This window comes from Erithacus rubecula (genome assembly GCF_903797595.1).
Source record: "Erithacus rubecula genome assembly, chromosome: 24".
Lineage (NCBI taxonomy): Eukaryota > Metazoa > Chordata > Aves > Passeriformes > Muscicapidae > Erithacus > Erithacus rubecula.
In genome coordinates this window covers 6,767,621-6,779,566 of record NC_136676.1, presented here as the reverse complement: position 1 = coordinate 6,779,566, position 11,946 = coordinate 6,767,621, and the positions used below count along the sequence as shown (strand labels likewise).

Below are 11,946 nucleotides of genomic sequence, written 5' to 3'. Positions count from 1 at the left end.
TCCTCTCATTGGATTTGTTGGTCATTTAACCCTTCTTCCCATCCAGTCTCTCTCTTTCCAGTCATAAATTTCTGTACTCAAAAATATTTGGTTTTCATTTAGCAAATGCTAAGTATTATAGAGTTTAACAGGAATTGTCTGTGTGGAAAAAAAAAATACACTTCTGAAAAATCCCCCAAACAACCCAGATAGCTCCATTCACCAAGGAAAACATGTGGAAACTTTTAATTGATTTTAATAAAATCTAGGATAAATTTTGGGGTGACCCACTAGGCAGAGACTTCACAAATAAACCCTGTTTTCAGTAGCTCCCTGGGAAAAATCCCATGTGCTTATTTAAAAGTGCAATTAAACCTCTCAGTGTTTATTTCAAGAGGTTCCAGCCACATATTACCAAGCAAATGTACAAAAGTAAGAAAATTCCAATGCCACAGTCACCTGTAAGACAGGAATAAACTGTCTATAACAATACAGTTACTCTCTCATAGGTCAGTTTTTCATTAAAACTTGTTCCCTCACACCAAATACAAAAGAACTGGAATGTTACATTTTTGGACACTTTTGTTTAAAAGATTTTTCTGCTAGCTAAACCCAACCATTCCTCTGAGCACCAAGCTTTTCCCTCAGTAATTATTGCACTGCTGGCAAACAGCAGCTCTGTCAGCTGCCATTCCCCTCAGCCTGTCCCCACGATTTTAACAGCCCCAAAGCAGTTTGTGCCCCTTCCCCACCCCAATTTTAACAGCCCCAAAGCAGTTTGTGCCCCTTCCCCACCCCAATTTTAACAGCCCCAAAGCAGTTTGTGCCCCTTCCCCACCCCAATTTTAACAGCCCCAAAGCAGTTTGTGCCCCTTCCCCACCCCAATTTTAACAGCCCCAAAGCAGTTTGTGCCCCTTCCCCACCCCAATTTTAACAGCCCCAAAGCAGTTTGTGCTCCTTCCCCACCCCAATGTTAACAGCCCCAAAGCAGTTTGTGCCCCATCCCAATTTTAACAGCCCCAAAGCAGTTTCTGCTCCTTCCCCACCCCAATGTTAACAGCCCTAAAGCAGTGTGTACCCCTTCCCCACCCCAATTTTAACAGCCCCAAAGCAGTTTGTGCCCCACCCCAATTTTAACAGCCCCAAAGCAGTTTGTGCCCCTTCCCCACCCCAATTTTAACAGCCCCAAAGCAGTTTGTGCCCCTTCCCCACCCCTGATCACTCCATGAATTCAGCCAATTCCTGCTCACAGGCTCAGGCCCTGCTGCTGGGCTCTCTGCAGGCTCAGGGCTGCACAGAGCTCACACATCAGTGCCAGTTCTGCCCCAAAAGCAGAGGCTGGTTCCCAGCAGGAGGTGCTGCACACACGAGGTTTCAGCTCCATGGGCACACCACATCATTTCACTGAGATGACCCTGGCCCAGCCACACTGAACGTGTTATTACTGTCTTTGAGCATGAGAATTACAGGAAATTTAAAAGCATTTGGCAGCAGGTAGGGCCTGTGAGGTAGTTATGTGCCAATGAGCACAAAGGCCTGACAGGAAAACTGAGGCACATCCAGGTGAGGTCATTTGTCCAAAGTGTCAGCCAGAAGCCAGAGCAGAGCCAGAAATGCTACACTGGGCTCCTGGCTCCTCCTGAGCTCTGGACACAGCCCAGCTCCCCCCAGGCTCAAAGGTCAGAGGTGCTGCAGGCCACGGATCTCCCAGAAGGATGGAGGTGAAGGGACGAAGGTGCTGCTGGAACATGGACCTCGTGTAGGAAAATCCAGGCTGAAAAGGCCACGCAGACAAGGCAGGAGGGACACTGAAGGCATCAGCCCAGCAGAGCTTCATAGTCCATGTACCAGACCAGCTGGCCAGAGCTGGGGCTGACCCCCGAGATGGGCCACTTGCTGGGCTCGTGGCCCACCCTGCTGAGCAGGGTGGTGATGTCGTGCTTGCCCTTGCCCAGGACCAGCACAAACACCTGCCTGGCCCTGTTGATGAGGGGCAGGCTGAGGCTCATCCTCTGGTGGGGCTTGGCGGGGCTCTCGGTCAGCACCACGGCCGCAGCGCCCTGCAGGCCGCGGGGGGAGCGGGGGAAGAGCGAGGCCGTGTGCCCGTCGGGGCCCACCCCCAGCAGCACCAGGTCCAGGCTGGCGTGGGGCACCAGCGCCGCGATGTCCTGCGCGTAGAGCCGCGCGCCGCCGTCCTCCTCCACGCACAGCCGCCCGTTCAGCTGCACGGGCATGGGGTGGATGTTGAGGTACGGGACCCGCACGTGCTGCAGGAGGTGCCGCTGCAGCCCCTGGAAGTTGGACTGGCCGTGGCTCAGCGGCACGCAGCGCTCGTCCACCAGCCACACGTGCGTGTGCTGCCAGGGGAAGCCGAAGTGGTGCCTGGCCAGCCTCTGGAACAGCCCCACCGGGCTGGAGCCCCCCGACAGCGCCAGGTGGAACTGCCCCGAGCGAGCCACGCTGCTCCTCGCCGCCTCCTCCATGTCCGAGGCCAGCTGGGCAATCAGCTCCTCGGCCCAGGCCGACACCAGGGGACTCTGCCGGAACGTGGAGCGGATGGCCCTGAACTCGCTGGGCATCTGCCCGCCGGGGCTCAGCGGCTCTGCCGGCTCTGCCAGGGTGAACGCCAGCCCCCCGCCCACCATCTCGAAGTCCAGCAGCTGCTGGTTCTCCACGCCCCCGGGGTAGAGGCGCGGGGGCTGGCGGGAGGTGCTGTCCAGCAGAGGGGTCCAGAAGGCCCAGGAGGCCAGCAGGTTCTCCGTGGTGATGAAAAAATCCTTCCTGCCGTGGTAGATGTTGGAGATGAGCACAGAATATGCATCTCTCTCTTTCGCAGGGCTGTACACGTAGAAATCAGACAGTGGCTGTCCAAAGACGTGCAGGTCTGAGCGAGCCTCTGCAGCTTTCCAGCTGTCTTTGGGCATGGCAGGCTGGAAGAGGTTCCTGCTCACCAGCACTGCAGGGGTGCCGAGCGCGCCGTGCCCGAAGTAGAAGATGATCTGCTTGGGTTTGCAGTGGCTGTGCCCTGCCTCCCTCAGAGTGCCACTCTGAGGGCAGTAGGCTCTGTTCTTGAAGAGCACACGGGCGTAGCCCACCCGCTCATCCAGAGCCTTCCCCGAGGTCAGCAGGAAGGGCACCCCCTCCCAGCGCGGGCTGTGGCTCTGGATCAGCACCCCTGCAACGACACAGCCCCCCCAGCTGAGCAGGCACTCCTGGCCATCTCCAGCACTGCCCAACCCTCTCCCTCCTCAGCTCCTTGGGCAGCCACCGTGTCTCCAGCTCCACATCCTGCCCTTGCACAGCCTCACTGCGTACCCACAACTCTTTACAGGCCCTTCCCACCCAGGCCTTTCTGTGATCCTCCCTCTCTCCAGCTCCCTTGCTGTGCTTTCTCCCAGCTATCCCACTTGTTCAGCTTTCTTTCATCTTGAAGGAAACCAGTTTCTGAGCATGAACATCATTTAGACAATCCTCTTCATATTCACAGCATGGCTAGAGATGGCCTCGTGGTTCACTCATCACAAAGAACAAAGTTTTGCCCTTCAGCCACAGAGCAACTTGACTTTATGAAAAGGCAAAGGAGTTTACAGACCTCTTCTAAAGTCAATGCAGAGATTTTATAATAATGGGCCTTAGCTCTTACACTTCCCATTCCCTGCATCAAGGGTTAACTGACACAACAGCAGGGACATCTTGTCCAGCTCCCAGTTACCATGTCAGAGAATGCCTGGACACATCCCTGAGCCAGCAGTTAGCTCCAGAGCCATGGAGCTGCTCCTGCAAGGACTCACATCTGCTGCTCTGCTCTGCTCAGCTCTGACTGCTTCCCCTGGCCAGGGCCCAGCCCAAACCCTCACCTGCAAAGGTTGGCGTGGTGCTGACGTAGCCCGGTGCCTCCTGCAGCTCCTCCTGCACCTGGCTGTCGTAGGCCTGGTACTGCCCCAGCACAGCACTGCTCCTCTGCAGCTCCCACAGGGACTGCAGCGCCTGCAGCTTGTGCTGCAGCACCTGCTGGGCACTGCTGAGGTTGGCAGGGAGCTCCATGGTGAGGAACAGCAGGGCCTCGGTCAGGTGGTTCTGCAGCACGTCCCGGATCACCCCGTAGCGCTCGTAGAAGCTGGTGCGGCCTGGGCACAGCGGGCAGAGCTCAGGGAGCTGCTCCCCTCCTGCACCACGGGCTCAGCAAGGCTCCTCCCCACACAGCAACTAACCCAAGGCACTGCATATGCTCAAGGTCTGGCTGGACAGAGCTTTGGGCAGCCTGTCCTAGTGAAATGTAAAAAATTTTAGACCTTTTTTGGACTGGATGGTTCTCCTGTCCTCAGAAGGCTCTGGCTGAGCCATGCCCTTGGGAGACAAAATTTCATGCACAGAGCCACGCTTCCCTTTCCCTGCCTGGCTTCTCATGCAGGTGGGATCAGTGGGAGAAGGACAGAGCACTCCTGCAGTGACTCAGGGCTGTGTCACCAGCAGCAGGCTGCATCACGACCACAGGCTTTCCCTCCTGACTGATAATTTATCTCCCCCACTCTAATCCAAAGGCACATTCATTAATGAAATCAATGCTGCCAGCTAAAGCTGCACAGGGGGGAAAAAAGACATCAAATGACAAATGACAAAGTTTTCAGAGAGGGGAGGGCACAGGGTGTTCTCCCTAAATCCCTCTGCCCTGCATCCCTCTCACACAGACAGGGTCAGGTGAGCTCTGGGCTGCCAAACCAAAGATTGCCACCCCAAGTTTGATAAAATTGCATTAACTGAGTCCATGGTGGCTGAGGGAGGCAGAGGTGAAGTTGTGGGGAAGCAATCCTGGTGCTGCAGAGGCCAGGACACCTGGCAGCCCAGCCTGAGCTTTGTGCTGAGCACTGCAGAGGGGATGCTGCAGCACTGCAGGCACTGCAGCCGTGTCCTTCAGCAGCAGCCACGCTGGGCTGGGACTGGCCCTCTGCTGGGACTGGCCCTCTGCAGGGACTGGCCCTCTGCAGGGACTGGTCCTCTGCAGGGACTGGCCCTCTGCAGGGACTGGCCCTCTGCAGGGACTGGCCCTCTGCAGGGACTGGCCCCTGTGCAGGGACTGGCCCTCTGCAGGGACTGGCCCCTGTGCAGGGACTGGCCCTCTGCAGGGACTGGTCCTCTGCAGGGACTGGCCCTCTGCAGGGACTGGCCCCTGTGCAGGGACTGGCCCTCTGCAGGGACTGGCCCTCTGCAAGGACTGGCCCTCTGCAGGGACTGGCCCTCTGCAGGGACTGGCCCCTGTGCAGGGACTGGCCCTCTGCAGGGACTGGCCCTCTGCTGGGACTGGCCCTCTGCTGGGACTGGCCCTCTGCTGGGACTGGCCCTCTGCAGGGACTGGCCCTCTGCTGGGACTGGCCCTCTGCTGGGACTGGCCCTCTGCAGGGACTGGCCCTCTGCTGGGACTGGCCCTCTGCAGGGACTGGCCCTCTGCAGGGACTGGCCCTCTGCAGGGACTGGCCCTCTGCTGGGACTGGCCCTCTGCAGGGACTGGCCCTCTGCTGGGACTGGCCCTCTGCTGGGACTGGCCCTCTGCAGTGCTCTTCCTACTACAGAGGCAGGGAAGAAAGGCAGACAAACCCAGACTGACCCAGAGACATGCAGGCAGGAGAGGCATGAGCAGCTCCCAGAGAACAGCACAAAGGGCTGAGCCTGGTGCCTGACAGGACAGCAGCACAAAAGGGTTGGTACAACAGCCACACTACTGCTGCACTGAGCTGAAGTGGCCTCAGACTGCATCATTCCAAATCCAGTGCTGTTCACCAAGAACTGGGATAGAAAGGTCAGCAATGCCCCCAGAGCTCTGCAGCAGAAAAAGGTGGGGGGTTCTGCCCCTGCTCCCAGATGAATTGCAAATGGAATTTTTTCTTAAGAGACAGCAGCCTGGAAGTGAGTGAGTCTCCAGGACAGGAATTGTAGGTCAGTCCCTCTCTGTTTCCAGGGAGCAACACACCATTCATCTGTTCCTTTTTTATTTCTGTCCCAGTAGCACCTCAAGGGCCACCTCCCCATTATTAACAAGCCTGCCAGCTCTCACTCACTCACCCTACACACCCTGCACACCCTCCACACCAACCTTTAGCATCCACAGTCTCCTTCAAGACAACCTCCACTCTCTCCACATGATGTCGGTTCCAAATTGGGTCCAGAAACTGTCGGTTCTGATCCCGAAAAGGCAGGATATGGGCCACAGCCTGGGAAGGGGGAAGAATCAAAGACTCCATAAAAACTCAGCAGATTCCCACAGTGCCTCTGCCTTACTGCCCCATCCAGCAGCAGAGCAGAGGGGGTCAGAGCAGAGAAAAGCAGCAGGAGAGCCTGCAGTGATGCACAGTAGGGTCACCAGTGACTGCCCAGATCAGACATTAAAGGAAACCAAAATGCCTCTTCTGAGGCATTTAGAGGTTTCATGAGAAAACTGCAGAGCACTCAGTTTATACCTGCCAGAGGACAAAGGGCTGAGTCAGACCATCCTGTGACTAATGTAAGGTTCCAAAGTGCTGAAATACATCAGCTCAGATGCTTACACCACTAAAGCCATCTGCTGTTTTGGGGAGGTAAAATAAAGCCCCAAAAACAGAACAGAAGAAATCTCTTAGTGGAGATGCTCTCCTTGTAGCTGGACATGCAACTTCTGAGTAAAACCTGGCCACATAAAGTGTGGCATCACATTCCTGAGGAACAAGGATGGCGTGTCCTTGAAGCCATTCCCTCTGGGACAGTGCAGCTGCACATCCTGAGCTGTACCTGCAGCAGACAATCCTCCCAGCCCAGAGTGCAGCACAGGGCAGGAAGAAACCTCCCCCTAAGCATCCCACAGAACTAACAGCCCATCAGCTCCTTATCATATCAAATGAAGGAGAGCTGCCAGAAGCCATGGCTAAGCAGAGAGCCCTGTGTGTAATGGGATGTGGAGCTGTGAGAGGACAGGTGCTGCTTACTCAGCGAAACCAAAGCCCTGACCTTGGGGAGGAGGCCAGAGGAGTTCTGCATCTCTGCTCCAGGCACACAGAGCCCAGCCCACAGCCCAGCCCTGCTCTGCAGAAGGGACACTCTTCACTCCAACAGGAGGAAGCTCTGCTTTGGTCTGCACATTTCCTGTGTCCTCCCAGAGGATGGACAGCAGCACAGGACAGAGGATCAGGACAGGATTCCAGGAGCACATGGAGGCTCTGGATCACACTGAGAGGCTCTGCAGGGATTTGGGAGGAGAACACTGCTCTCCTCAGATCCAGAACTGACCACCAAGAGTCTCTTGGGCTCTGAGCCCCCAGCCTGGCAGGGGCTGTGCACTGCTCACCTGCTTGCCCAGGTAATGGTCCACCCGGTACATCTCCTCCTCCTTGAAGAATCCTGCCAGCTGTGCAGCCAGCTGTTGGGCCGACTGCAGGTCGTGGCCAAAGGGCTTCTCCAGCACCACCCTCAGCCAGGCGCCAGCAGGGGGCCGGCAGCTGCTGCTGATGTGCTGGGCAATCTCGGTGTAGGCAAAGGGCGGCACCGAGAAGTAGAAGATCCTCCCCGCCTCCTGCAGCCCCTCCTGGAGCAGCAGCCTCTCGATCTCCCTGCTCAGGGCTGTGTAGTTCTCAGCAGTCTTCAGCTGGTGGTACTGGCTCAGCTTCAGGAACTGGTCCTTGAGCACTGCACACCTGTTGGGAGGCTCGTCAGGGGGACAGGACAGCCTCTTCAGCACGTCAAACATCAGCCTCTGCCCCGGCTCCTGAGCAGCCAGTGCTGCCCCGTGGAATGTGAAGCTGTGGCCACTGCTCACTTGGTCCATGTAGAGCTGGAACAGACCCTGCCACAAATACTTCTTGGCCAAATCTCCCGTGGCTCCCAGCAACACCACGGAGATGTGGCCCTGGGATGCTGCAGCTGGGGGTGGGAGGGCTCCCACGAACAGCACCGTGCACAGGACCCTTCCCAGCATCTTGGGGAGAAGAGGCAGAGCCAGCAGCACTAGAGTCAGGAATAAAAATCAAATCAATCCATGTTGTAGCACTGCAAACACAACACAAGGTACCTGCTTTCCCCAGAGGAGCCAAAAGCTTCTGCCTGGATCCTCCACCCAACAGCCTCTCCTGCCCTGCATGACCTGAATCAAGGCTGAATTTGGGCTCCTGACAAACCTGCAGCCTCCTTCTGCAGCCCAGAATGGAAGGCAGTGCTGAAGGCACAGCACATGCACTGCTCCCACAGCTGAGTTAATGAGGGGGTGCCAGTGCCCTTGCACAGGGCAACTGAAACCAATTTTCATCCAGATCTCAGAGCTGGCCACAGAGGAACACACAGAGGAGCACACGGGCTGCACCCTGAGCACACGTGCTGCACCCTGAATCCTGCTTCCAACATCCTGCTTGGGACTTTGCTCAAACACAGCTGGGCTGCCCTGGCAAGGCTTCATGTCAATATTGTCAGAGCAGCTCAGGGACAAACACGACCACTGGCAGCCCCAGGCTCTTCTTCCTTCACTTAAAGGCTCCTGTGCACCACCCCTGAACTGGGCTCTAATGGCTACTGGGAGGCTGCTGTGATAAAACCACTCTGGGGAGCAGTTCACTCCTCAGATTGATGGGAGGCAGTCTAGATAACCTCCACCACTGAAGAACAGGTCCTGTTCTGGCCTTCTCCACTCAGTGCCCATCCAAACCACTGCAGCCAGGCCAAAAAGTCCCTTTGCTCATGTTTATTTTCTCAAAATACATTTATTTTTAAGAGAAAAGACACATTTAGCACTTACACTGAGGAACACAGCAATGACTTTGCATCTCAAGAGATGTAATGTCACTGAAGAGTCACTCCTGCATGGGTGACTAAACCTCTGTGCTGCTCCCATTACATCAGGTGTTATTTCAGCAGCTCTCCCACTGCCTATCTCCTTCCCTTTCACAGCACACAAGGTTATTTACTTCTTTAAAAACTTTGAGCTCTGGTCAATAAATGATGGTAACTAAATAATTACAAGGAACATCTGGATATCTCTCCCTGTCTGCAGCTTGAACTGGTCTGTAGAAACCTGGTGTTTCTCTCTCCAGCAGACTCACCTGTAACACAGGAACTTTAGAGACAAAAGCAGCTGGAAATTTTTCTCCTGCACAGCCTCTTCCAGTGCAGACCTCACTTCTCCTGTGCCTGGGTGTCTCTGACCAGTTGGATGTGCAGGACAGATAAGGCAGGTTGTTCCCTTCCTGGGAAACAGGAGGAAAGACCCAATTACAACAGAGAAACCACCAAAAGTGCCCGAGCCAGCAATGTCCCAGCAATGTCCCAGCACATCCCTGCTCAGTCCTGCCCCACTGGCTGTGCTGAAGCCTTTGGCTGCTGTTTGTGAGCAGGTAAAACCCAGGCACGTGTAGTAACTCCTCTCCCAGACAGCTCCAACAAGCTGAAATGTGGTCTGGAGGTTCAACTCCTCCCTCTCCAGCCCTCTGTTGTGCCTGTCTCCCCTCCCTCCCTCTTTCCTCATGTCTGAGCTCCATGGACCCACTGAAGGAATCCAGCAGCACTGGCAGCTGCAAGAGGCACTCCTGAGGTTTTGCTGCAGAATAAATGATTACCTGCTCTCCCTTCCCCTGCTGTGGGGATCTGTAATGCAGATGACAAAGTTTCTCAGTGCAATAAATGTGTATTTACATTTCCTGGGCAACCTTTGCCCCCTGAACCAGAGGCACTGACCTGCTGCACCCTGGCAGCCCCTGCTGTGCTGCAGGGACCAGTGAGGAAGGGGAAGGCTCTGGGTGGGTCATGCTGCTCCAGAAAAGAGGGAATCAGCCAGGGAACTTCCTGGCAGATTCAGCCACAGTCACGTGTATTCCCAAACCAACAGAAAGCCAGTTTCACAACCCTCCCAATTGCAAAATATTGAGCTACACTGCACAGAATAAGCTCAGTAAACCCAGCAGTGTTTGTTTACAGCTTTCATACCAGTTGATCACCACTGCTCACACTAAAAAATAACACTCCAAAACTCCCTCAGCCAGCCAGTACAAAGTTACTTGGTCAGGCTTCAGGAAAAGGCTCCTGATCCACATAAACATGTAAGGCTTGGCCCAGCAGTCAGGATGTGCATTCCCTTGCACAGCCCCTGGAGCTCCTGCTCAAAAGGAGCTCCTTTCAGGTCTTCATGGAAAAAATGCAAAAGGTATTTTTTGTTACTGCTGTATCCCCACTGAAAAATAATTACCAGATGCACAGATGGACTGTGATGATCCCTGTGGGTCCCTTCCAGCTGAGGGTGCTCTATGATTCTATGATTCTATGATAAATGCAGCATGGCCTGGGGCTCCCACAGGGCTCTGCACAGGTAACACATGAAGGAAAGGGCTCTGGGATTCTCTGAGAACTGGGGAAGCCCCACTGCTCTTCTGGGCAGGAATGACCTCACCACCAGCTTCTGGAAAAGTCCAAATGAGGAGACTCACATTAAAAGCAAGCTGAGGTGCACGAGTTTGTGTTTGGCTCTTCTGGCTCTGACTCAGCCTCACTCGGTGTGCTCTGGCCTCAGCATGGTGACAGCAGCCACTTCCAAAACCCTGGAGAAGCAGGACAGAGGGGCCGTGAGGGAACTGTTCCAGTGCGTGGGCAGGGCATGGAATGTGGGGAATGAGCTCATGGGTGACAGGGATGAGCTATGAGCTCACCTGTGACAGGGATGAGCCCACCTGTGACAGGGCTGAGCTCATGGTGACAGGGATGAGCTATGAGCTCACCTGTGACAGGGATGAGCCCACCTGTGACAGGGCTGAGCTCATGGTGACAGGGATGAGCTATGAGCTCACCTGTGACAGGCCGAGCCCCGTGTGACAGCGGCTGTCCCAGCCCCCGGGCACCGACAGGGACCCGCCCGCCGCACCCGCAGGTGGCTCTGGAGCTCCGGCCGCACTCCGGGCCGGGCCGGGCCGGGCCGAGCCGAGCCGAGCAGGGCCGAGCCGAGCCGAACCGAGCCGAGCCGGGCCGTGCACCCCGCGGGCTGAGGGGCAGCGGGGCCGGGCCGGGGCTGCATCGCGCTCCCGATGCCACAAACGCCTGTGACCGCGTCTCCCCCTCGCCGGGGGCCGGGAGCATCGCCCTCCATCCCCGCGGCCCTCGATCCCCGCATCCCTCCATCCCCGCATCCCTCCATCCCCGCATCCCTCCATCCCCGCATCCCTCCATCCCCGCATCCCTCCATCCCCGCATCCCTCCATCCCCGCATCCCTCCATCCCCGCATCCCTCCATCCCCGCATCCCTCCATCCCCGCGGCCCTCCATCCCCGCGGCCCTCCATCCCCGCATCCCTCCATCCCCGCGGCCCTCACGCCGCCCACGCGGTGCCGGAGCGGGGAGGCCGGTGCGCGGTGCCGCAGGACAGCGCAGAGCGGGGCGCAGGCTGCCCGAGCTGACCCCCCCCGGTCCGAGCTGACCCCTCCGGTCCCAACTGACCCCTCCGGTGCCAACTGACCCCTCCCGGTCCCAACTGACCCCTCCGGTCCGAGCTGACCCCTCCCGGTCCGAGCTGACCCCCGCTCACCTCCCGCCCACAGCACGGCGCGGCGGCGGCGGGCCCGACACAGCGCCCCGCCCCCCGCGCCCGCCCCGCCCCGCCCGGCCCCGCCCCGCCCCGCCCCGCCCCGCACAGACTCTGTGGTTGGCGGCCGCTCGCGCCTGGCGCTGGCGCTCGGGAGGGAGGAAAAAAAACCTGCGGCGTGAGCGGGTCTGGGGACACAAAATCGCCCCGGGGGACACGGAATAACCCCCCAAGGGGACACAGAATCACCCCTGGGGACACGGAATAACCCCCAAGGGGACACAGAATCACCCTGGGGGACACGGAATCACCCCCCTTGGGGACACAGAATCACCCTGGGGGACACGGAATAACCCCCCAAGGGGACACAGAATCACCCCAGGGGACACAGAATCACCCGAAGGGACACAGAATCACCCTGGGGGACACGGAATAACCCCCCAAGGGGACA

General features: G+C 57.2%; 1 protein-coding gene across 4 annotated transcripts; it reads right to left on the bottom strand.

The window, feature by feature from the left end:
- Positions 1-217: 217 nt before the first annotated feature.
- H6PD (hexose-6-phosphate dehydrogenase/glucose 1-dehydrogenase) lies at positions 218-11,545 on the bottom strand. Of its 4 annotated transcripts, none has more exons than XR_013776761.1 (8): positions 11,499-11,545; positions 10,411-10,521; positions 9,034-9,177; positions 7,293-7,948; positions 6,069-6,186; positions 3,838-4,107; positions 1,395-3,155; positions 218-851 (listed from the first exon to the last, which is right to left on the bottom strand). XR_013776761.1 is itself a non-coding variant. In XM_079326009.1 (6 exons), the coding sequence occupies exons 3-6, from the start codon at positions 7,917-7,919 to the stop codon at positions 1,798-1,800; spliced, it is 2,373 nt and encodes a 790-aa protein (XP_079182135.1). In that variant the 5' UTR covers positions 7,920-7,948; positions 9,034-9,177; positions 9,547-9,641; the 3' UTR covers positions 1,319-1,797. The 4 variants fall into 4 exon arrangements, 2 of the variants coding, with proteins under 2 accessions (XP_079182135.1, XP_079182136.1); XR_013776762.1 differs by lacking the exon at positions 218-851 and adding an exon at positions 924-934; XM_079326009.1 differs by lacking the exons at positions 218-851; positions 10,411-10,521; positions 11,499-11,545 and adding an exon at positions 9,547-9,641 and having other exon boundaries at positions 1,319-3,155.
- Between the last annotated feature and the right edge of the window lie 401 nt (positions 11,546-11,946).